Source organism: Venturia canescens, chromosome 4 (assembly GCF_019457755.1).
Source record: "Venturia canescens isolate UGA chromosome 4, ASM1945775v1, whole genome shotgun sequence".
NCBI lineage: Eukaryota > Metazoa > Arthropoda > Insecta > Hymenoptera > Ichneumonidae > Venturia > Venturia canescens.
This window is the reverse complement of record NC_057424.1, coordinates 14,115,412-14,141,622: the sequence shown is the minus strand read 5'-3', so window position 1 is coordinate 14,141,622 and position 26,211 is coordinate 14,115,412. Positions and strand designations below refer to the sequence as shown.

Genomic DNA, 26,211 nt, shown 5'->3' with positions numbered 1-26,211 from the left:
GTTTTCCTTTGGCCTTCAATGGAATTGGTTTCAGTAAAGTATTAAACCCAAGTCATTGTAGCCAACACTTTCAGGAGGTTTGACAATAACATGCGGAAGTGCGAGTGTAGAAGGAGAAAAGGGAGGCGCTTTTTCGTTGTGACGGCAATGTAAAAACCCGCAATAGCATGCGCCGCAACAATAATGACGATGAATATTCACATCGTGAATCGCACTTGTTCTTCGTCGTTAGTGAGTCATCTGTTGTCCTCATATTCTTAAAGAACCTGAAAATTACATATGAGCAAAAGGACTCACATTGTAAACTGACGTAAAAACGAGTACGGCAGCACTAGGGAAAAATATTCTCATGATTTGCTTTCCTTCTAATTTAACTCTGGTGAAAAGATTTTCCGAATTATTTTACCCGAAGAATCTGCGGAGGAAGCTGCATGAATACTATCTTGGCGATGGTATTTGTGCTCCTTCATGTGCATTTTCTCATCCAAAAGTAGATGAAGCTGCTCGTTCCCTTCATTTTTGATTATTATCGCGTGATTATACAGTCACAGTGATCATTGTATTCGCAGTGTTTTGCGATCCAAGAACTCGTTCAAAGTACATTCGTAGAGAATTTGCCAGGAATTTTGAAAATTTACTTTTTTGTATTAACTACGCGCTTCTTCGCTACGTTGGAATAAAAAATTGTTTGAAATTCATGCCAAAATGACGGAGTTGATGGGGTGGTTATAAGAATCACGAATGAAGGAAATTAACATTTTTTTCGAAATTTCCATGCGTTAGAAATCGCTCGAATAGTGCGAATTTGATAATGAAAATCCCATCAATTGGCTGAGACAAAAGTAAAGAGAATCGCACAACGCGATGAAGAGTTGAGTACAAACAGAGAAAACCTGCTTCAACAATTTTCTGACTTTGTGGCATCAAACAAGATTTCCTATCGACTAAATTCATATCGAATTGAGCGTTTTTCATAATAACGTCAATATGAACAATGAGAACGACAAGTTTCAGGTTTTAACTTTCATGAACATGCGAAGGAGAACACACAAAAGTAATAAACTCGCGAGAAATAAATTTCTGCATTTCAAACTTAAGTCTTTCACTGCCATATTTTTTATCTTGAATACAAACAATGTTTGTCTTTCATCCCATTCTAATTTTACCTAATTTCTACATTTTTATCGAATTTTTTTTTTTTTAATCGTCAAAAGTTTTATATTCCTCGTCAAAGTCGATATTCAAACGGTCAAACATGAGTTTGCTATTATAATATATAAGAAGAAGCCAAAAGTAGGTCATTCGAAAAATCCTGCCGGATCCGCGCAACCGCAACATAAAAATGTGGTTTTGTTCTTTTTTTCATCTCATTAGTAAACCGGAGAATCGATGACGTAGCCGACTTCCAGGCAGCCCCCTTGCTGCCCCCTGAACATTTTTTGCTCTCTCCTGAGGGGCGAGAGAGCATTCTTGTGTTATCGTGCATGATACACAAAGGCATGGCATGACAGAAGCGAGGCAGAAGGAGAGAAAAGGCGCGTACAGGTATGGATCGGCCGAGTTGTAACCGCGCGACTTTTCAAAGGAGTGAGATTCTGTAGAGTAGGGGGAGCCCCGCATATAAGACAGAATATGAAGGGAACCGTCTTCAGTTTAAATCCCAAACCATAGCAGTTCTATCTCATTTATTAAGGAATCAGCGAGAGCATTGTTTATGCCTTATAAAAAGTGTGTCATTCAGTGATTGAAGAAGCAAAAAGTTTTGATTGTTAACGAGAATATAATGTATTGAAAAATCGTACTGTGAAGCGAAGAATTCTCAACTCAATTGTTAATTTCGTGCTACTATTCGAGTTCGCGAGATTCTCTCCGAACCCACGAAGCGGGACGCGACGGTTCTGATCACAAATTTCGTCCTCCTTTTTCCTACGAGCAGTTTGCCTACTCAAAGTGGTAAAGACAGAAAAGAAATTCCATTGCAAGAAAATGATTCCCGGAGCACGAGTTTTCAGTTTCGTGCTCCTTCTCGCAACAATCGGAACGTCGAACTGTCAGGATGTGTCGACGGAGTCTCAATCGGCAAATGCGGGCGCTCGAGAACCGGATTTTGTAACGCGTAAGAGTCACAGCACAAAAGAGAAAGAATACGACGGAAATTATAAATAACATGTTCATTTTTCGTTTCTTTTTTTTTACGTACGTAAGCTGTTTCATAAGTCGCAGAAATGCAGTGCAACTAGTGAAAAGCTCGAGGAGTATTATGACGTGTTTTCCACGTGTCAATACTCCGGAAATGATCAATCGTTTCGACGATCTTCACGATTATTTCATACTCGCGTGACCTTCGTGACCTAATCCTACGAAATGTCATTTTTTTCACTAAATCTTTCGCACCATTCGATTCTCTTTCGAATATCCATAATGGAATAACGATCGCATCGACGCTCCTCCAATTTTATAAATGGGGAAGTGAATCGACTCGCGAGTGTAGTAATTTCCGAAAAAAAATTTAATTACTCATCATTAATGATGCTTTTTAACCGTATTTTTGTAGCGACTCGCAAATTCAGCGAGCGCAGCTACCGAGAAATCCGACCAATCGGATTGGTCGGTTAGATCTCCAGTGACGTGTCTCTTTATATAATGCGAGCGCAGGAATTCGAAATCAGGAGTGTTTCCGAATAAGGAAAGTTTCGGATGACGCGGAGCCAATATTTCTCAAATTTCTCAAACAAACATAGCGTGACTTGCCAAAATTGTATTTAATTGTGATTTCAATTCTGTGTACACCGTACTGCGGTTACATGAGCACACATTTCCTCGTTGTTGATGCAACATTGAGTTATCTAATAGCCAGTAATATCCACGAACCATTGTTGAGTTAAGGCTCTGTCCTCACCAATGTATTTCTACGGATGCAATGGGAATTCATTGAACTGTAGCCTTCTCGAGGAATCTAATCTCGTTATCACAGTCATGAAATCGTGGATTTTCATAGATGGAACTTCGCTCAATGGCCCAACGGAAAAATGTTTTTTTTAAAATCACTCAGTCAATCGCATTACTCAATGAAAATTCATACGAACACGTACCGAATTTCAAGAGCCTTTGGCTTCGAAATTAGTCACAATAATGAATAAACAACTGAAAAAATTAGAATATGTAGGAAGTTCAGAAACCCGAGAAAAGTTCTCGTTATGCTGCAACGTAAATTAACGCTGTTCCAGTAACGAGGTACCTTAAGAATCTTTATCGTTTACTTAGCCAGAGATGATAAAATACCGAACGCGAGTTGGGGACAATAATCAAAAATAAATCCTCATATATGTATTAACTCATCTGATATATAATACATAGGACTATAATGGCAAAGGTGGCGTAACGTATACACGAGTCTGTAGCCGTAGCGTGGCGAAGGTTATGTCAGAGATTGCGTAATGAAAAAGTGACTATGGTTTTACGGACACGGAGCAGGCATAGCTTGGAGAAAGTCGGCGTGGACTTGAGCCTCAAAGATTCTATGTATAAACTCGAGCGTGTATACCGAAGCAATCGTCCGAAGGGGGGTTTTACCTACTGGCGATGCTGCCGGTGTGGATTCCCGGCTTTTCCACTTGACGGGGAGAGACTCTCAGCTGGCAGAGAAAGCGCGCGCGTTAATCGTTTTCAGCTTCGTGACCAACCATTCTCCTTTATTTTCCTCTAATGAATCTTCCAAGCACTTTTCATTTCGGACTCAAATTATCCACAAAATTTCAGTGCACCGTTGTCTTCCGTCGTTACCGGACTAACGTACAATTAAAACAATATTTTTATGCTTACTCATTTGTCTTTTCATTCTGCTCTTTTTCTTTCTGTAACTCGCTTAATTACGAAAAACGAGAGACCATCTTTTCGAATAATGTACTCAAATTTTTCATCCGTACAAATGTTATTTCAGTCAAATTTTCATTCCTCTTCTCTTTATTTTATTAATTATTGCATTATTTGAGCTTTGGATAATCTTCGGTTCATTTGTTCGTAGAAAATAGTCTCCTGAAGTATTTAAAAAGATTTCTTTGTGCGCATCGTCTTTTTCAAACTGTTTATTTATTCTTTACTTGTAGCCATATAATTTATTTAAATTTCTTCAGAGTGGCACTCGGTGTGACGGAGCAGCATTTATTTTTCACTCGTTTCTAACGATTTTTTCTGTAATATTTTATAACGAATGTTTGCGAGAAATGAAAAGACTTCGTTTCACAAACTCATTTTACCATAATCGCTTCAACTCTGTCTTTATGACTCCACTAAAGATTACATTACGTTTCTACGGACACTGCATATCTAATGAGTCCTTCGGCTGGCTCGGAGAATGCGAAAAATATTTTGCTTCCATTTTTCGTCAAGGGCAGATTCGTTTTATCAAATAATATTCCGATTTTCAATAATCTTGGTACCTGCAAGTCAGTGATACAACAAACCTTTTCTTTCTTTCTTTTCTTTTCACTCTCACTCGCATACTTTTTTGGTTGGAGTTTGCAATAAATGGAAGGACTTTGTTTCGGACGATAATTTTATTGTGCCCACTGCCAAGCTCGTATTTACGAGTGTGCTGGAGAGCACGTTACGTCGGTACAAACAGTGAATCTCTAATGTGCATTTCCACAAAGTTTTATGCGAATTCAAAGCAATACACAATAAATACGTCAGATTTCGCATTTATTTTCCATCCCGTATTTCTTCGTTGAGCATTTAAAAACGTTCGACCTCGCGGAAAAGATTTATTTTAAACTGGAATTTGAGTTTTTTGTGTCTCCAATTCCGTGGATTTGGAAACTCTCGTTAATCGAATTCGTGTATCGTACAAAAAATGCATCGTTATTCGGTCTCCAAATTAACATGAATTCGAGCGAATCTTCGAGCAGGAATTGCCGAATGAGCTCACGCGACTGGACATTTATTTTGGCGTCTTTGAGTGAGCTCGGTCTTTCGAACCGGAAGTTTTAAAATTTGCTATTTGAACGATACCAGAGGATGGTCTGTCTCCAGACACCGTGACATTCGGATCACGATCTCGTCCGTTAACTAGCCTCGGGAAAAAATAAAAACGAATCGCAACTGCGCAGTGCTTTGGTCGCGAGAAATAATACGAATTGGCGTTACTCCGTACGACGATAAGTTCGTTCGAAAATTCTGATCACGCGTAACCTTGAATACACTTTCGTCGTTAATCGCGTGCTTGGGGAACGCCCGTTAGGGTAATAATCGAGCGACGCACTTGAGCATGGACCGAAAAATCTCGGAGATTTGAATATGAAAAAATGGAGGTAGGCGCAGAAGACAATTGATGGAGGTAAAATAAGGAAAATTGGTGGTAAAAATCTAGGGAATTCCCTTACATTTAGCGTCTTTTTCTTCGCTCCGCAGAAGAGAAAGCCTCAGTTGCGTAAATTGCACGGAAGTAGGAAAAGCTTTGAGCGGATACTCTCGCGTGATGAACGTGAAACCTGTTTTCGTGTGAAGAAAATAAAATAAATAGGCATTATAGCATTATCTTAATGAGGCTCGCGGTTGATTATCATGAGCGTGCGCGCGGAGCCAGGGACGTCCTGAAAACAAATTTCACTGGGAAGGAATGGCTCGATCGAGACGAAAAGTGTGCGGTTTTAACATTGTACGAATTGTTTTCGCAGCGGAGTACATATTGCCTTGCAGTCGTAGCGATCCCGCGATCGAAGGATGCATCCAGAAGGCGTTCAACCATCTGAGGCCCTACTTAGTGCAGGGTAATTCCAAGCTCGACGTTTCATGTCTCCTAATTACAGTCTCCTAATTATTTCTCGCTTCCGTAGGTATTCCAGAGCTGGAACTTCCGCCGATCGAACCGCTGACGATCCCAGAGCTCGGAATGGAAAACGGCAAGGGTGCAGTCAGAGTTAGAGCTTTCTTCTCAAACATAACGGCCTTCGGGCCGGGGAATTATACGGTTACCAAAGTCCGCGCCGATGTCGCGTCTCTCAGACTCGATCTGCATCTCAACATACCCAAGATCGAGCTCCAAGGTCGTTACGAGGTCGCTGGAAATGTTCTACTTTTTCCGATCCAGAGCCGAGGGGAATTCTGGGCTCTGTTCGGTGAGGGAATTTTACTTGCCGATCGGTCACAGGAAAATCACTTTTGAATCGAATTTCGTTTTTGTTTTCCAATCGAAATTGTACCTTAAGGCATTCCTTTCGCGTGAGGCTATTTTTTGCTGGCGCTAAATGGGGCCGAAATTTGGACTGATTCCTAACCTCTGAGGAGTCGCGGTTACATAGGAAAAGCTTCTGCTTCTGCCATTTTTCCAACTTCTATCGTTAATATGTCTTTTAAACATTCGGTGACCCTTTATTTTTATCGTCGCTCCATAAGCTTTTTTTTCAAGTTTTAATTCTTCATCAAATGTTCGATAATCTGACTTGAAATTTCACCAATCCATTCGCATGCACTTTTACTTTACTGTTATTTAAAATCAGTTGTTTGTAGAATACCCAGGTTCGTGTAAGGAATACCTTAAACAGATTTTTTCCGATTTTTATTAATCACTCGACTCGCATATGTCGAGTCATTCCTGCTCCAATTATCATTTTCCTCTTCTACGATCGTCGATCGTTACGAACACAAATTTCGAAAGGTCTCGATGCTCATTATCGTATTTTTGAGTTTGTGTTAACTGTGAAATTACTCCGTTGACACAGGAGACGTGCAGGCAATTGCTAGGGTCCAAGGAATCGAGGAGATTCGGGACGGCGTTCGTTACATGAGAATCGGCCGGCTCCTCGTCGATTTCAGTCTGGGAAGAGCAAGATTTCGCGTAGCCGACGAGCTCAATGGTAAAAACGTAATCGGTCAGGCCATGAACCAGTTCCTCAATCAAAACGCCAAGGAAATAATCGAAGAAATGAGACCAGCAGCGAGCTCCAGTATCGCGAAACATTTCATGTCTTTCCTCAACACCGCTTTTACCAAAGTGCCCCTCAAGGTTTGGCTACTCGACACGTAGAGAGCAAACAAACTTCATCGTCATGCATCGCGCGATACAATTTGGTTAAAAAAAATTCGACATCATTCGATTGGAAAAACACGATTTATTTGAGCTTTAAACTTTTGTATATTTCACTTAATCATTTGAAACTCCGCCAATTTGTTGCTCCTTTCGAATAACTCGTTGTACTAACGACTATTTCACATAACTTTTTTCCAATACGAATCATTCGAGTGTTTTGACTCTTATCACCATTTTTATTATGCATTTTAGTACACCATTCCACCCCTGAACACGACGCTGTTTACTCATTTCATGTGTTATTTTAAACAGTAGAATTCTAATTGTATTAATGACACGATGTAATCATTTCAAATGAATAATTTTAGCGTTTATATACCACAACAGCATTCACGTACGATGTGATACATTTACGATCATCTACCTTTATTCCGATGATATTCATAGATCTGTACTTTACAACCATGAGGGACTCTATCTGTAGACTCGACGAGCGATTTAGTTTTCTATATAAATAAATTTCAATAAAATCATCGAACTTTATTCTCCTCAAATGTCTTTTCTCCAAAGAAGAATCCTGCATCGATTTTTACTCGTGAATCGACAAGCTTCGCGTTGATTCTCCCACATAAAAAGCATTTAATGCCAGAACAAACAATCGTTGCGTTACGAAAAGGCAAATTTTGGAAATGCGGTTTTTCATTGATCGATCGTCGGTTCATGACGATCCTCGTTATTTCAACGTTCATTTGTACCATCAATGTAAACTGGTTTATTTGAAATCGTGATTTCAATCTACAGTACCGTAAACGTTGATGAATTTGTGTTGAGAGTTTCCTCGCAGTTTGAAGAAATAAGAATGAAAAACAATGTAACGCGCTGTCAAATGGGGAATAATGGCACCGGGCAGCGATCCAACGAAAAGGTCGCCGGCCTCATCGATTTCGGGCTGGAAAGTTCGATCCCGTTAATTACTATTTATTTGATGGATTTGTGGAAAGTGAGGGAAAAAAGGAGGCGGGAGAAAGGGTCTCACAAATTTCTAGTCTCTGTGTCATCTCGGTCTTATCGTGGCACGAAGAGCACATAGGAGAGCGTGTTTCCGATAATAAATTAATACCGTCTCGGGGCATATCGGTTCGACCCTCGACCCGGGCGTTGCGCGTTCGAGAGCACAACTCTCAGGCGTCGAGTAAGACAAATATAACGTAAACAAAAATGTGTGGGTATACAGGGAATCGAGCGTGGCTGCTCGTGTATACAATCACATTAACAAAAGCAGCTCATAAACGGAAAAACAGAGATTTGCTCTCGATCTTACGCATGTTCTCCCGTATTTTACGCTTTGGTGACAGTCCCTCGATCAGTCGTACGTCGGATTCTTCGACAGCCTCTTCGCACCGGATTTTCGGTTCCCGAATTTCCGTCCCCTCCATTTCGTAAGATTCGTCGGAGGTGGCTCGAGCAACGAGCTCCGACAGAAAATCTGCTCTCGTAACGTCGCGAATTTTCTCACGAAAGGAACGAACGCGCTCATCCGGTTTCAAGTACGCGATACTTCTCACTATTTCTTGTCGAGCTTCGTCGTCTTCGATCATCCGAAGTTAAACTTTGTTAGGTATTTCAACGAGGTGGATAATATATCGTTACCGGTTAAGAAACAGTGAATGGGATGCTCATTTTTTGTGAACAATTTCTCAGGGCATTCGGGCAATTTCAAATTGAGAGATTGGAAACGTATTTTTGAGTATATCGCGAACATTCCGCTATCGAAATTGACGCGGTGACGTGCTCGAGGGTGCTCGATTCTTGCAACAACACTTTTCACTGCTAAAATTGTTCTTTCGAATGTGCCCAATCTTCGGAGTTTACTTTCATTACGAAATTGGTGTTGTGAACGATGAAAATGTTCGCTCATCATCTATGAGCCAACTTTCTTCGAGATTGTAGTCGTAATTGGAAAATTCTTGTTTTCAAACTCCTTAAAAAAATTTCGTACAGCGCACAACGCTCAGGAGAAGCGGAGCGGTCGCTCCGAATCATTCGAAGATTCGACTGTGCCTTTTTTATTTTTTCTTTAAACAGCATGATACTATTTTCATATGAAAAAGTTTATCGATGAATAACGAATTGTTGATCATATTACGGATAGGAAGAAGCGACGAGGTTCGTAGACGATCTCAATAACCTCGGTAACATGATGGGCCAGTTCACAAGACGTCAGTGGCTCACCCTGATCGTCATAAGTATTGCTGACTTTGCAAACGCTGTTTGTGTCTCGCTACAGGCCCCTTTTTATCCACAAGAGGTAAGATCTGATCTTGGAAATGCACAAATTACTTTTTTTTTTCAAGTTCCCCAAGTTTTCAGCTTGAAAGTTTTCATGAAACTTTTGCTTCGTGGTGATGCCAATTTTTTATGTACGAATATAAATATTTATGTTTATCGATATCACGTGAATGCACCGTGCATCGCACTCCATAAAAATACATTTGGACATTGTTCGGACAAAATTGAATTGACATGTTGATAAGAATAATATTTTTTCGATGTATTTTACATTCTCCATTTGGGGAAGAAAATTTGTTGGAGAAAATACTTATATTCAGGCACATTCAGAATAGGTTCTTTCGATCAGTTATATTTTGTCGATCTGATTTCAAGAGATGTCAATTTTGTTGATGTTATAACCAACAAATATAATTCCAAATTTGTTCAGTTATGGCGAAATTTCAACGAGAATTTCATCAGCTAAGTTTTCAGCGATAACTGTTTTTTCTGTATTTAAAAAAAAATCATCGGATCGAAAAATTTTGTCATGGGTCGTAAACAAACTGTAATAATGTGATTTCGGATTGAATCCCTGCTTATTCCAAGAAAAAGTGAGTTGCCAAAATGATCATTCAATCTTTTGGAAGGATACCGCGATTGTCTAGTGGAAAGAAGGCAAAATTCGAAGAACGAAAACTTTTTAAACTCCATCCAAAGAAAGCTCCTTCAGTCAATACCTCAAATAGTTGTCTCATTTCTGTTCGTTTGTGGAAATCGTTTTCACCTTTCGAGGACGAAAGATTGAACGCCGAACCCGTAGAATCATGTCCGAATTTGCGTGTATCTGGATTCCTTCAATTTACTGAATTGTGTCATCATAAGCCATCGTGCATCGAGGCTTTCTTCTCGATCTTTTCCCTTCTGATCGTTCAATTAGTCGTGTTGTACGTCATGAGCGTGTCCGATCATTCGCGTGCACGACAATGTCACGAGGCGCCATCCTCTTCCTTCGTGCGTTAATCTTATTTCGGGAATGTTTGAAGCGGCACCATTTACGACGAGTCAAAGGTCACTTTACATATTAGACTTGGAGCAGATTAAAGTGCGGATTTGTAATCGCCAGTCTCTAAATCAAGCGTGAAAGGTGCGATTTGAATGTTTTTACAGCGTATTCTAACTGTATCATAAATTCGTCAAAATAGAATTCACTGAATGGCCTGTTGCCTCTTACCATAAAAAATAATAAAAAAATTGTTGAAAACAAAAAAATCGTTTGCCTCGCAGCAATGTTTACAAACAAATATTCACATTCTCAGATAAATTTTTTGACAAGACAAAAAAATGGTCGAACTATTAAATAGATTCTTGAGACATTTTGATCTCAGTATTTTGTTTTAAATAATTTGAGTGAAAATACTTTATTTCATTACAATTAGAACGAGTGCATCCGTAACGTTGGCTACCAAGGATCGGCGCTGTCATTGACGTTTCTGTTCGAACGCTCATTTCGAACGGTTGTGTATAGAGCAATGATGATAAAAATCTATTCATCGAGTACGTTTTTTTTTATCAAGATAAAATAGGAGTAAACATTGTTCAACAGTAAAAAATGAGCAAACGAAACTCAAATCAACACTATTGTAAATAGTTGGACGATAACAGGGAAACAAAAGGATTGTCATCGTGACTCAATAGAACTCAACATGGAGTATTTGGACGGGAAGGCACACGATCGATGATAAACGCGGCAGAAGATTGAGTCACACTTTCAAGCTCCGGTTATCGGTCTTAGGCTCACTCGCGATTCGATTTTTGATGTATGGAGAAACGATAGGCGAGGGGATAATTTATACGAACAGAAATCTGATTTAAAAAAAGAGTGAACTACTGCGTAGCATTCAGTCGCGAATTGCGTCGTACTCCACAGAATATTAAAATTTATTTTTATAACGCTTTCTGCGCCGAAATGAATGAGGAATTTCATGCCAGGACGTACGAGGCCTTCCAGGCCCATGATCCGCTTCGGTGTTTCGTTTGATTTTTAAGGAAAATCGTGACGTCCCGATCAACGTCCAAGTTCAAAAGTTTAAAATTTCAAAATTTGTGTAACTTGTTTACGGTGAATGGTGGAAAGTCCGAACGATCTCACACGATAATTTAATTGAATGCGAATCAAAAGAATTCTGTTGAACCGTTTCACTCCGAACGCCCCATATTTTTCTGAGTCCATTTGATTTACTTCATTCAATCTTTTCTCACATTAATACACGCGTTCTTATCACTTGTCTTCGTTCATACGTTTTCTCCCTCGTACAACGTTCTAATGCGATTACAGGCTGAAAAAAAGGGAGCTTCGCCATCGGAGTATGGTCTCGTATTTGGCATCTTCGAACTCGTCGTTTTCATTATTAGTCCTATCTATGGCCAACGCGTATGTATAAAAACTTGATAATTTTTTTGATTCCCATTAATCACCTTCTTCTGAAGAATTCTTTGAATAAAATTTGAGATACTTATAAATAGTAGCAGCGTACAAACATTTCTTTTTTACGTGCGTTTACAGAGTTTTCATTCGTTATCGATATAGTGTGATTCTCATAAATAAAAAACTCACAATTATATCCACGTTCAAAGTTGCACAGGATCGGACCAAAACTCCTTTTCAACGGTGGCATTCTGACCACTGGTACATGCGCCATATTCTTCGGTCTTCTCGACAAGGTTGACGGTCACTATCCTTTCATAATACTCTCCTTCGTGATAAGAATAGTCGAAGCTTTGGGAAACGCAGCGTTCCTTACCGCCAGCTTTGCTATCATCGCCAAAGAGTTTCCCGACAATGTTGCCACCACTTTTGCCAGTCTCGAGACATTTTTTGGTCTTGGACTCATCGTTGGCCCTACGGTCGGAGGCGCCCTGTACCAGGTGCGTTATTGAACCAACAAAAGTTGCAAAGATCGAACTGAGAAAACGAAATTTTACAATTTTTTTTTTTTTTCTTTTTTTTTATTTTTCAATAATTGTGTTTTCACTGACAAAGATCGGCGGATATGTTACTCCGTTTGCCGTTCTCGGATCCGCCCTCTTCTTGGCTGCTGTAATGACCGCATTCGTTCTCCCGATCCACGAGAACAATGAAATGGACCCCCACAATACAGGTGGTACGTAGAAAAACGTGTGACGTTCGTTCCAAGGGAATAATTGTCTACCAAAGAAAATTGAACAAGCTTCAATCTCACTTCACCTCCGCAAAATAATGTGAAAAAATTGTGAAAATTAGTTAATTCGTAATGAAAATCGGTTGAAATGATTTTGCAGGTTTCATGCGAGTTCTGAAAATCCCCGGAGTCATGTTGGCGACCGCGTCGATCATTGCAACGTCTATGAGCATCGGTTTTCTTCAAGCGACTCTTGAGCCTCATCTCAGACAATTCGACCTGAGCCCAGTCGTTCTCGGTCTCATGTTTGTTATAAACGGTGGCACTTACGCCGTCACTGCACCCGTCTGGGGATGGTTCTGCGACAAGCGTATCAAGCCAAAGGTTAGCCAGATTATTCGTGATTAATTTCACGCAAAATTTCGGTTCCACGTTTAAACGTCATTGACGAATAATCGCGTGTACAATGGCGCGTCAAATCGTGGAAAAATATTCCGAAAGTAAAGTCGCAACTCCTGGCCATGACCCCATTTATCCACGAATACTTTCCGAAACGCAATGATCTCTTCTTGAATTTTGCATTCGAGACTTTTAATCAACAATCGATTGGCTGACCTAGCAAAAGAGAAAAATAATCAAACGTACGATAACTAGTGGACGACGGCTGCTTCAACATTTTGTTATTGTTATTCGATTAGATCGCCACCGTGGCTGGATGCATTTTGGTGATGATCGGTTTCTCTCTTGTTGGACCAGCACCGTTCATACCTTCGAACACCTTAATATGGCTGACGATATGTGGTCTGTTGATTCACGGATTAGGAATGGCTGCACAGCTCGTCGCCAGTTTCACCGACGCTCTCAATACAGCCATGTAAGTCGTGGCTATCGTTTCACAGGCGCTTTGAGAGTTCAACTTTATTTCTTTACCTGAGATTCGGAAAATTTGGCGTTTTATTTCTCAACGAAAATATCGTGTACTCGAACAAATTATTGTTGAGCCAACGAAACGAATCCATCGAATTATTCATTTTTTCAAACATAATCGTTAAATTTTCGTCACGAAATTCATCAGTTTTGAAATATATTGACTTTCTTTTATGACTGATAAAATGATCATACATCCATTCAGATCGTACGGTTTCCCAAACAATCTCGAAACCTATGGACTGATCAGTGGCCTCTGGACAAGTGCTTTTGCTCTGGGTGCTTTCATCGGACCGAGTGTAGCAGGGATGCTGATGGAGGGCATCGGTTTCCGTCACGCCTCCATGTTCATCGTTCTCCTCCATTTTCTCGTGGTAAGATTTTCAAAATTTACAATTCGTGTCATATCAAATTGTGAAGGGTTCGTCTTATTGGTTATTGAGATAAACGTTGTTGAATATGAAGAAAAAACACAGGGGACTGTGAGTAAAAAATCGTTCATCTTTCCATATTACGAATGAACGCTTCATCAATAACAATGAAGTATATAACGAAGATGTAACGTTAAAAATTGAACGAAATTGGGGTAATGAGCACTTTTACATCCTCACATTTGCTTATTTCAGCGTTTTGTTCCTTCTTGGTTCAGCTCATTCCTGTCACAGCCTTCTGTCTTTTTATTAATACTTGTGTCTTCCCCTTGCGCTCTCTAATGCGATTTTTTACATAAAAAACTATAATATTCTCGCAATTTCGAATGCATAATTCTGACATTAATTTAGAGTGATAATATCTTTAATTAGGAAGTGAAAATCGATTCAATTTAGACACCTATAAAATATGATCCTATACGGGGCATGATCTAATACCTTAAGAGAAAAAAATTGTTGTCATTGACCTCGAAAAAAAAGGTGAAAGTTTTAAGGAGGGTGGCTAGGGACGATACAATGTTGCCATGCTAAACCATGTAAAATACATTAAAAATTTCAAAATGATAAGAATTTAATAAAATTTGGTGAACATATTCTTTAGAGTTAAATTTGACAATACAAATTTTTTAAGATTTTTCTTCTGTACAGTTATCGAGTTATTGATCACTAAAGTTCATGTGTATAAGCATAGCATTTCCATATATATAGGTATACATTCCGGGCATAAGAAATCTGCTTTAATGTGTAATTACTCGATAACTAAGCAGAAGAAAATTTTGAAAAAAATTGTGTCTTCGCACTTGATGTTGAAGAACATTATCGCCAAATTTGATCAATTTCTTATCAATTTGACGAACGTAGCCACCCTCCTTAAGACCACGGAAAGTACTGAGTTTGTACAAAATGAGAATACTAACGAAGATTTTCGTAGTTGAATCAACATTTTTTCAATAAAAATTTGTTTTTTATTTTTCGCCACCGCGAATCGAAGGGTCTCGCTGCCGTGGTATACCTGAGCTGTTGCGACCGGGGACCGAAGCCATACACGGAAATAGGTGCGAGCGAAGATTTGAGAGTTTCGTTAACCGACAGCGGAAGATCGCGAAGCATGGGCCAATCGCTTCGCGAGCATCACAGTCGTCAAGGCGTACCGATTGACAGGCCGAACGGCATGAATTCGCTGATAGCTTGCAACAGTTATTCGAACCGAGCGGGCGCATGGTCCCGAGCTTCGTACAGCGGGCGATACACTCACAGTTACGGTTCGCTCGAGGCCAACAGATTTCTAGAACGAACGACCTGATGAAGGAAACACCATTTCAATCGGTTCTAGATACCGATACAAGCACAACGGATGATAAATCTCAGTACGAGGAGGAAGATCGCCCAATGGTTAAAAGAAATATAAAAAACGACGCATGAACCGACGAATCGTTTACGCGGTCTAGCAGCATCCTGACAGTCGTGAAAAAGGATTACGATTCATTTTTATTTCGATCGATTCTCTTTCTCGAACATTTTTCCACGGCTATCATCCCAAAGAATAATATATTTAGTGTATTCCTAAATTATACGTATCCCTCAATCGTCACGTATCCGCTCATACGCTCAACCATGCACGAATGGACATTGTGCGTTTGACTTCGAAATCAACAGGGCTGCCACCCTCCTTTTCTTTCTCTTTTATCCGTATTTCTTAAAAAGAAATTCATAATAAACCTGCTCAAGGAGGATTGCGAGTACGCGCGATTCTCTCATTTTTATCGAGCTTCGTCTGTTCTCTAGTTTTTCAACACTTTTTTATTCTGCACACTTATTGTTTGTAATTACACGGTGTGCGATGCAAAGGACATCGTGACAGCCTGATCGATTTAATTTCAGATGCCCTATCCGTTTGAATATTATAAATCCATAATCGAAAAAGTGGAACAATTTTTGTACATATACGCTGGCTCAGTTGGTCAAAATTGCACTTTTAATGGATCTATTAAAAGATAGTTTCGTTTCCTCGTTTAATGTTATTGTTATAAATTTGTGTTGAATCGTAACCGCTCATACGCGAAGGATCGTATGTGATACACTCAACTAGTAATGCTGATGAATAAATTAACTTCTCCCACTGATGGTGAGAACGAATGAAACTTTGAAGGAAAGATTTCAAAGAAAAGTGTGAAGGAGTTGTCTCCCTTCGAGGGATCGCCGATGACGTAAGTCGCGACTTTCGGGACACGATATATACGCGCAGGTTTTTATACCCACGATCATGACATACCTGTGCGTTCTTATCGAAGACGCGCTTCGCAAGCAAGAAAAGTGCACTCACACACAGACGTGCTCTAATGAATTCTGGTTACTGGAAAGCTCACCCTCGCCAATTTAAAATTGTAATTTTTTCGTTGCAGCGATTTACGTGATCCTCCCGCGAGTATATAGCAGGCGAAAAATCTTTTTCCACGAGATTGAGATAAGATTGTTGGTTGATAACGGGAGAGTTCGTTCATTTGGATTTTCGATCGATAGGAAAATCGAGCGAATCGGGCGGAGCTGATTATCATTTATCGTCAATCGGTACACGGAGCGGTCGTAAAATTACGTGAAAACCGAACGATTGACGTTTGTTACTTGTGATTGTTTGCTGGTCGAAGACCGATCGACGCGCTGATTGAATTTTTTTCCCGTTGGAGTAGATTTTTCCTTTGAAAAGAAAAAACGACCGCGAATGCGCAATCGTTTTTACCCACCGTCGGATCTAAACAAATATTTATTTATCCCATTTTCGGTATCGCTTTTTTATTTTCATCGCTCATATTCTTCAAGCTCGGTTAATCAGAACTGGATACACACCTCCGTGTATACCAGCGATACATTTCTAGGAGCGTGAACTATTCTCTCAATAAACCACATGGTGTGCTCACTCATGTGCATCGGAACCGCCCGGAAGCTGCGCTCGAGCTATCTCCCTGTACATATATGCATAATACACGTGTATATCGTACACGCAATACCTTTAGTTGCGTTTGTTGACGTTGCTGTACCTCGACGAGAACCACCCGGAGTATGGAGGAATTCGTTTGCGTGGAGATCCGTTCGAATATAAATTCTCCGAGCTCACCAGCGGTGCTCGTTGAGCCTCGAGTTTGCACCACGCCCGAGTTACGCGTGAGACTTTCCACGTTGAAATTCGATGTTTGAATTCGACTTTTTTCATTTTTCTATTTGTTTTTCATGAACCATCACTTCTGAGAAGAAAAAGCGAGGGAAAAAGTTTTTTGCTTTTCGCAAACACGAAATTTCTTCTCGTGACATTAGAGAATTGAATTCATTCGCCTCGAAGTCTCGCTGTAAAGGTTTTTCTTCGTTCTCTATACAAATCGGTTCGGAGAGCCAGTGGTTGGAACTCGAATCCGATTCCTCACTGCGTTGTCAATATTTTTTAGTATTCAACTATCGGGAGTCATTATCACGATAAGAATCGAGCAAGTACACTCGGATTTTTTTCAAGGCGAATTCTGCAAAAGCTCCCAACTTTTATTGCATAATTACGAAGATAAACCGAGTTACGCGTTTGTTGAGAATGATGTCGAAATTTATTCACTCGGTAGGAAGAAAATATTTGAAAAAATTGGACTTCAAGCCACGTTGGCTCAATGTGGAATGCCCCGTATATGCACAGGCAGCCTCGACCGTGACCTCGGAAAATAAAAGAAATCTTCTCCGTGTCCGCACGAAGAAAATAATCGTGCTAGCTCACCGCTCTCGGCTCCTCGATGTAACAAAATGTTGAAACAAAATGAGAGCAATTTTGTAAATATTGTGCCTCTTACTGCTTCAAATCTTATCGATGGAACAAAACAAATGTCTGTCAAAATATTTTCATTATTCTCGAAATTTTATCGGAGATCTTGGCTCCATTAATGCTCGAATTAAGCTTTCGTCGTTTTCAATCCACTTTATTGTTAATTCAAAATCGCACAAAGGTACGAAAAAATTATGCAGACGTGCAAAGAAAACGATCCTCCAATCACCTTTTCTCGTCGTTATTTTATCTTTATTAAACACGCATTGTTATGAATGTCATTCACAAAAACGACTGCGTAAAGTACAAAGAAAAAGTGTCGAAAGATCGAGAACCGGCGCAAACATTTTGAACAGCTGAAGGTGAAATTGAACTGCACGATGGTTCTCGTTGTTTTTGTGTACAAACGAGTGCAAAGTGCAATGAATGGGAATGCAAATATTTTAACAACCGTCTGAAAAAGGCAGCAGGGAAGGCACGATTAATGTGCGCTGGAAGGGGAATTCCGTCCGTGACAGCGCCGGCTTTATCGGTTGTTCAGATAAGAAGATTGAGGTACTAAGGTCAATCGGTGCTCGACGAAAGTGTAAAAATAAGGCAATCGCTTCCACAAGAGTCGGAAGACAAACCGTGACCGTTTTCGACGTGGCCAAGATCGTGTGAACGTTGCCAATCCTCTCAACAATATTCTAAGATTTTCCGGTTTAATTGATGGTTGGACTGAACATTTTGTAAACCGACATAATTTTAACGTTCGTTCGAACGCCGAGGAGTTTATTCTGTAATCATTTGATAAATCATTCCGAATGTTAAAATGGACGAGAAGTTAGAAACGATCGTCGATCTATTGAGTGACTCTAAGAAAAACCGGCGTAATTACTCGAAATCACATTTTTCAAGTGACAGTGAAAAGAAACAGTGGAATAAAGGAAAAAACGTTTTTATCGACGCTCCACCGAAAGACTGTGAACGAGAATATTTTGGTCTGTTCACCGACGGAGCCATAGAATTTTTGGCAGATTTATTCCTCGAGTTCGAGCATAAAATTGAAAGACTTTATGATGGGAGAATGCGAAGAAAACTGCAACTTCGAAATTCAACGAGAATACCCGAATTTTCAAAGTCTATCAACAGTCTCGATCGAAATTGGAAAGTCGCACCAGTCGGTAAGTTGAACGCGGTTTATCAAACCCATATAAATAAAAAAAAAACAAACCTTCGATTTGGTATCATTTCTCAACTCTGACAATTCAATTTTTGTACATATTTTCATTAATAAATCACTTTGAACCCACACAAAATACTCCTTAAACGATTTTAAAAAAATCCTTAAGTAACTGAATCAGAAAATACGAAAAAAAGTTCCAAAGGTTTTTCGTTGCGTCAATAAACACTTCTGATATTCTCGCAATTGCCGGGTTTCGTTTCAGGCTAAAAAAAAAGATTAATTTTTGGCTCAATCGGCGTCACTGAATCGATATCTTTGATCGAATGTAGGAAAACGATTGGAGAACCGTCACTTAGATCTCGGGGACGTGAGCCCAAGTGACCTGGCTCATTTCACAGCAGCATTGAAGTCACCTGTTCAAGGCGTTCAAGTAGATTTTGACGATGGACATTGTCCGACCTGGAAGAACCAGATCACAGGTTTGCACAACGTGGGCTTAGCAGTTCGAGGACTTTTGCCTGGTGTGCCAAAAATAAAGGAGGCTCCGATACTGATGCTGCGCCCGCGAGCTTGGAACATGATTGAAAAGAACGTGAGCATCAACGGGCGTCGAGTTCCAGGGGCGCTGTTCGATTTTTCGATGTTGATGTACCACAACGGGAGAGAAATTTTCGAGAAAACTGGAACTGGCGGCTCGTTTTATCTGTCAAAATTAGAGGGAGCTGAAGAGGCTAAATTGTGGAAAGAAATTTTCGTTTGGAGCGAGAAACGACTAGGATTGCCGAGAGGAAGCACCAAAGCGTGCGTCCTCATCGAGAATATCCTCTCGGCCTTCGAGATGGATGAGATACTTTGGGAATTGCGGGAACACTCGTTGGGACTTAATTGCGGAATTTGGGATTACGCGGCCTCGATAATATCGAAATTCGGAACGAACGATCGACGTTTCTTGCTGCCGGATCGTAAGAAATACGTGAACGCCAAAAGAAAATTTCTCCGCAGTTACATGCAATTGGTTGTTGAAATTTGCCACAAAAGAGGCGCCCCCGCGACCGGTGGCATGGCCGCCAATCTCTTGCCAATCGACAAGCCAAATTTACAGCTCCGCGACAAAGTTGTGCAGACCGTTCGTCAAGCTAAATTACAAGAAATACAAATGGGTCTGGACGGATTTATAATTTATGATTTGGGCCTCGTGGAACCGATGAACAAACTTTGGCGTCAACATGGCGCCGGAAAGCCGAATCAGATTGAGTTTCCACTGGGCAACACCAACGTCGTCGTCAAGGAACAAGATCTCTTGAGTCTTCCGGAAGGCGGAGTAACTCTGGCCGGACTCCGGCACAATATCCGTGTCGGTATTCTTTTCATATTTTACTGGTTGAACGGAAAAGGTCACTTTGCTTATGACGGTTTCATCGAGGATTCCGCAACCGCCGAAATATCGAGGTCGCAAGTTTGGCAGTGGATCAGATATGGAGCAGAGCTCGAAGACCAAAACGAACGGGTTACGAGACACTTTGTGAAGGAAGAAGCGCGCGAAGTTTTCTTCGCTTTGCAGAAACAATACGGCACTTGCATCGAAGCCAATCGAAAGCTGATCGCTGCGTTGGATCTTTTCCTAGATTTAGTCAATCGGAGGGACTTTCCGGAATTCATCACGACTTATTTGAATGAGGAACAAACCTTCAGGAAATTTCATTCGAATTTATAAGTTTTAGTGACCGTATCACGGACTATGAAACAAATGTTCAGAGAATAGTGACACTCCGCGACTAATTTTGTTAAGATAGATCATGCTCGAGGATCGTATTTTATGGGTGTCTAAATTCGACCGATTTTCACTTCCTTATTAAAGATATAATCAATTTAAATTAATGTCGAACTTATTATAATTCGAAATTGTAAATACATTTTTTCAACTTATCTTTTGGCGAATGAAATTACAAGCCATTAATTAATCGAGGATTCATCAACAATCGCATTAGAGAGCGCAAGGGGAAAGGAATCAAGAAAAAAGTATTCAATCGTCTCGAATTTTTTCCCAGACCTTCGTTATATACTTCATTGTTATTGTGTATTTTTTCATAGACTTCGTAAGAAGCGTTCATTCGTAATATAAAAAGATAAACGATTTTTTACGTATAGTCTCTATGCCCCTGTGTATTTATCTTCATATTTAAACACGTTTATCTAAATAACCAATAAGACGAACCCTTTAAAATTTGTTATGCGGGTCTGCCACCTCCCCATTTGAATTCTGTGTAAAATTCAAGACTCACTTAAGAAAATCGTTTCGTGCATGAACTACCTTAGTGTACTTTGTATTTTTGCAATAAATTCTGACTCATCATAAAAATGTTCAATATCTCAAGGAATTCGATGATACAACAACGCTTTCTGCCAATTGTAATGTTTCTTTCAATAGGCACGTTGGTGCAATTTTTTTAATGGTCGGAAAGACTCAATTTGAGTATTATTTACTTTTGATTTAACATGAATTTATTGCTCACGTTAGAACGATTCGTATCAACGGACTTTGGCCATAAAAATAACATTAGCCCGCGGTCTTGCGCCACTTGACCCGGAACCCAATATCCAGGGGAGTCTTTCTCGATGGGGATCCCAGTCGCGCATTCGTGGTTCACCAACCGTAATGTTACCTCGCCCAAAAGTCGTTTCTGTCCATGAGTATTGGCATCCCTTCGTGTCTCCTTCATAGAAGCCTGCTCCCCCAGCAGGTGCAAAGGGCGGCACAGCGTTGTTATACTTCCTCCTAACCTGGTGCAAATATATAAAAAAAAAAAAAACAAAACAAAACAAAAAGCACGAATGAATACGTTATTCCGAATGTAAAACACCCTGAAAAAGCTGCAAGCACTTCCTCGAAGAGCAAACGGCAAGTTCGTGAGGTGAAACGATTCAAACAGTCTTGTCGTTTTGTCAGGAATACCTCGTACAAAAATGCTGTTTACATCCAACCAAACGGCGAATGTGACCCATTGAAGTCCCATGGAAATTCTCAGGCACGAAAGGTTACACGCGGGTCAATTCCGGCTGCGTAAGATCGGGCGAAAGTGCACACGTTGAAACGAAGAAAATGCCAGTGCAACGGAGAAGCAGCGAGCCAAGGAGAAAAGTATATCACGCAAAGAGGCAATAAATTTGAAAAAAAAAAAACCAGAAGATTAGAATTAGAAGAGGGAAGAGCACAGGAATCGTGGCACCAGTCTGCTCTCTTAGAACGAGCGTCTCCTCACTCCTGACTGCAACACGAATCGAATTCCTGGGTATTTTCAGAGCTAAAATCGTCTCGTGTCTTTTAGAATTTCGATCCAAAAGCAAGGGAGTTTCGAGCCCGAACGCAAATGCGACAGAGCCGTGACTCAGGGTCCGATCGATTTGCTACAGAATGACGGAATGGCACTGCGTGGTGCGGTGGTCTTTCAGAAGGACTGTTTACCGGCGAGACCCTTCGCAGGTGAAGACGAGCGCATACAATATGGTGAATGTCGAGTAGTTTATTATATACGTGTATGATGTACATGTGGAGAGCGGAGGAAGACGAAGAAACAGGTCCGACGACCCGCTGAGGGTTGGCTCGTACCTACTCCCACTTATCCGCTCTCCTCATCCTTCTCTCATTCCCTTCCGTTCATCGCTCATACATTTTAAGCTCCGTGATGTATATCCAGACTTAAGGTTAACGCACACAAAGATAAAAGAGTTTTGATGCACGTGAAATGCGTCGTTGAGGTACGAAAAATTCTACGGGTCGTCATAAAAGTTGCGCCAGAGTCTCGCAGGCGTTCGGCCAACGGGCAAGCTTCGGAAACTCTTTTTTTATTGGCTCGACCACCGAAGCGTCGACGGCACATTCGATAGGCTGAGTAATTGTGTGCAGTGAAAAAAAGGATCGGTAAATTAAAGAAAAGTTGAATTGTTACGACTCATCAATTTGATTGATTTAGAAACGACAGATTTTTAAAACTTGCTCTTCTTCTACTTGCAATTCCATATATTCGACCTCAGGGCGTTTCAGTAATTTTTTGGTGAACAGCAGCTTGCTCAATGATCCGATCGTCGATCGAGTCTAGACATCACTTCGAGGACACCCCGTTTGCGCATTATTACCATAGTCGTGACGTCGGACTGCGATCGGCCAGCCGCGACTTTGGCGCATGCGCTCGCCGGTATCGCTTCACGTGTTCTCCGTTTGTATTCTTGTGGCGCGGTTTTCGCCCCCACACACCATAAACACGACTCACTTTAGGGACGCAGTGTGAGTGAGACGAGAGAATAGAAGCAGGTAAGAAGAACGGAGAGAGAGAAAGGGAAACGCGGCGGGAGAGAGAGAGAGAGAGAGAGAGCGCGCAGGCAGGTAACCGGGCTCCCTAAAGTCCGTTTCCATCGTCAGCCCAGTGGCGGTAAGGGAATGCGCGCAAATCCCGCTCACCTGAGCTCCGTGCACGATCGCTTGTGCTGGCTCGTCGACGCAAAACTTGCCGCACACTTTTAAAACCCTCTTTTCTCCCTTTTTCTTCGCCTTCCTTCCCCCGCCACTTTCTTCCGTCCCTCTTTTCCCTCGATTCTCGATCTCTTTCTACCGAAAGCCAACCCCGATTTTTTTCCTCACGTCCCATCCTCTTTCCATCTTCTTCTCCTCCGCCTCGTTTCTCTTTCTTATTCGCTTCTTCGTTCACCATTCCTCGCAGCTTCGCTCGCCCTCTTCTTCCTTCGGCTTGCGCGATATAACACGTTCCCTAGTCCGAGCATCGGTCCGATTCACCGGTCAGTACGAAAGATCGAACAGTCAACGGCCAGCCACGGTGAAGGTAGCGGCCATCCCTCGAAAAACGCACTGGTGGTGTCGGAGAAAAGTTTTTTCTCTCTACTTTTCATTATTGATTTATTTTATTTTATTTTTTCAAGCTGTGTCGTCGGAACTATTTTTATTTGTGAAATATCGACGTGCATCAACCGGATACACGATACGTGGAGACGATTTTGTTTCGCGATATTTTGTGACGACGATATTTCGAGTTTGTTTTGTTCAGAGAGTGCCATGAGGATCTAGTTTTTTCGACCAAGGTAAGTTTTTTTTATATGACAGTTTTTTTCCCTCGGTTTCGAAACTTACCACTCCCTCTGCTAAAATTAAACGTTTTCTATTTCAATCGTGACTGACTGATCATTGAAAGTTCATCGGATTAATAACATCGCAACTGTCAGTGTGATAACATTCGAAGAAAAATATTATCTCGTTAACTGTTACAAATAACAAGCGCGCTCGGGAAGAGCCCAAAACTTTTTGTACTCCTCTTTCGCGCCCAGTGATTCCAACGCCGGGTCAGGAAATGATGTCATCGTTAACACGCCAGACTATGATATCTCTCTATCTTCTTCTCCCTTTTCCTCTCTCTCTCTCGCTCATCCGTTTCATTTTACCATATTTACGCAGGTACTTCACAAATCAGACCGTTCAGACAAAAGCTTTTGAAATGAATTTTTGACAAGGAAATATATCAATGAATTAGAATAGAATCAGCAATTATTTCGTTCAAAAAATGAGGTCACAGTATCCGAGATTTTGTGAGGGAGATCTTGAGCATTCACCGTTCATATATCAATCCTTGTAACGAATTATCGCCATATTTTGAGACAATTTTGAGTATTCCAACGATGCTAATGAAAACTAGTGACGAATGAAAAATTTACAATTTTCCCTATGACATTTAACCACTTTCGGTATACGAAATTCGAAAATAGTCTCTACCAAATGGATAATTCATCCCAAACGAGCGGATTTTTTTCTTTTTTTTTTTTTTTCGTTCATGGCGAAAGGTCGCTCTCACTTTCTCTCAAGACTTTGAAAATACCGATCACCAGAGAATTATGTAAATGTTATTTTCCCATATTTCTTTTTATTCGAAGATTTGTAACCGGCCCCGATATCTGTAATGTGCTCGTTTTTTTACATTTTCGGCAAAATGATCGTCCGAAAAAAACTCGATGCTACAGGTGTTTGTATACGCCGTTCAGAAGCCACCTTCGTAATATATGCGAGGGGGAGGCGAGAAGACCGGTTGGAGAATTTGAAATTGTGATTCCAGGCGTGTCCATGGGGCTTAGCGATGCCAGAAAAGACGACACGCTATATATTTTAGTGAAGAACTGAATCAACGGAAAAGGATGCGTACGTCACATTTTCTAGGCGGCGATATTAAATTATGGGAGACCGGGGCAAAACGGGTCACTTTGAAAATTGCGCAAATTTTTGTTTTCTAGGCAATTCTAATTTTATTTTTCGACTGCTTTTTAGAAGAAGCAGTCGAGGTGCATTTGATTGGAGTTGCAGTGAAGAAAAAATTCACCCATTTTTGAAGCCCCGTTGTGCCCCACGAAGAATTATTTGTCTTTTAAGAATGAAAAATTTGGAAAAATCCGAATATTTCCCAAGATACTCGCTGCGATGGGACACTCCACGAACGATTTCACTGACAATTAGCCACTATCGGACACGACCGAATATTCTAATCATCGAAGGGAGCGTCCAGACGAGATCGATAAGATTAAATGAGAAACTATTTAGTAAATTTTTCTCGAAAGCGTGATGCTCGCCCGCCCACTTTAGCGTAAGCAAACGAGTCTTCTAATATCCCGGGGTAACATCTCGTTGCGAGGTTTATGAGTGTAATTGCATCGTAATTAAGGAAGAAAAAAATGTGATATTTAATTGCGCTCGTAAACGCCACTGTTATATGAATAAAGTTCAAACGTGGGTTTATGCTCGCTGTGTTCGAATAGTTGAAAAGCTTGCCCAAGCCTCCGCATAAATACATGCGCGAATGCGTACCAACACGAGGAGAAGAAATTGCGCATGTACACGAGTCACTCGCACCCATATGACTTTCCAGAGAGGAATGACTTTATCCGAGCCCGCTCCTCGGGCATGTGGGCCCCGACGATTTCCATTAAATTTCAATTCGACGAAACCACGTGTACGATCTCTGCTCACAATCAAAGTATCGACGCGCCCACGATCGGCACACATCTAATTCTCCGTCGATGTCAAGTGAATGCCGCGTTCGTACCAACTCAAAATTTCTCTCTCGCCGCGGTATCATCGGAGGCATACTACTTCCCGCAAAATCCATCAAACTTTCATCCCACGATTGTAGCAGAAATGAAAAATCTACGGAACAATCGAAGGAGCTGTCCCTCAAATTTTTGCCCATCCGCAGTCCAATGCCTCGCGTATAACGTACTAACGTGCGTGCGTACACACACTGATATGCAGAATATGCATCCGTTGTGGCGGAGAACGCGGTTATAGACCCACGGAGAAGCACAAGTCGCAGGGGAACGTGCCGAGAAGAAAGGCTCGTAAAATGGCACGTTTATGCGCTTATATCTATATACGAGAATTCCTA

General features: G+C 40.9%; 4 protein-coding genes across 7 annotated transcripts in view; all 4 read left to right on the top strand.

Moving 5' to 3' along the window:
* Nucleotides 1-1,647: 1,647 nt before the first annotated feature.
* LOC122410261 (protein takeout-like) lies at nt 1,648-7,570 on the top strand. The gene is made up of 4 exons (XM_043418403.1): nt 1,648-2,116; nt 5,676-5,768; nt 5,835-6,116; nt 6,720-7,570. The coding sequence occupies exons 1-4, from the start codon at nt 1,987-1,989 to the stop codon at nt 7,022-7,024; spliced, it is 810 nt and encodes a 269-aa protein (XP_043274338.1). The 5' UTR covers nt 1,648-1,986; the 3' UTR covers nt 7,025-7,570.
* An 808-nt stretch (nt 7,571-8,378) lies between these two features.
* On the top strand, nt 8,379-15,830 carry LOC122409521 (MFS-type transporter SLC18B1-like). 3 transcript variants are annotated; one of them, XM_043417152.1, is made up of 9 exons: nt 8,379-8,574; nt 9,180-9,335; nt 11,634-11,729; nt 11,933-12,223; nt 12,339-12,459; nt 12,617-12,840; nt 13,155-13,330; nt 13,589-13,757; nt 14,806-15,830. In XM_043417152.1, the coding sequence occupies exons 2-9, from the start codon at nt 9,225-9,227 to the stop codon at nt 15,115-15,117; spliced, it is 1,500 nt and encodes a 499-aa protein (XP_043273087.1). In that variant the 5' UTR covers nt 8,379-8,574; nt 9,180-9,224; the 3' UTR covers nt 15,118-15,830. The 3 variants fall into 3 exon arrangements, with proteins under 3 accessions (XP_043273087.1, XP_043273086.1, XP_043273088.1); XM_043417151.1 differs by having other exon boundaries at nt 8,379-8,645; XM_043417153.1 differs by having other exon boundaries at nt 8,379-8,658.
* A 2,363-nt stretch (nt 15,831-18,193) lies between these two features.
* On the top strand, nt 18,194-20,704 carry LOC122408772 (malate synthase-like). Its single transcript, XM_043415801.1, has 2 exons — nt 18,194-18,776; nt 19,108-20,704. The coding sequence occupies exons 1-2, from the start codon at nt 18,425-18,427 to the stop codon at nt 20,490-20,492; spliced, it is 1,737 nt and encodes a 578-aa protein (XP_043271736.1). The 5' UTR covers nt 18,194-18,424; the 3' UTR covers nt 20,493-20,704.
* Nucleotides 20,705-23,585: 2,881 nt separating this feature from the next.
* The window catches only part of LOC122409581 (mucin-12-like), a 46,642-nt gene continuing 44,016 nt past the window's right edge, over nt 23,586-26,211 (top strand). For both annotated transcript variants that reach the window (XM_043417260.1, XM_043417257.1), the window contains exon 1: nt 23,586-23,869. The gene's annotated coding sequence lies outside the window, so the exon portion shown is untranslated. The remainder of the gene's footprint in view (nt 23,870-26,211) is intronic.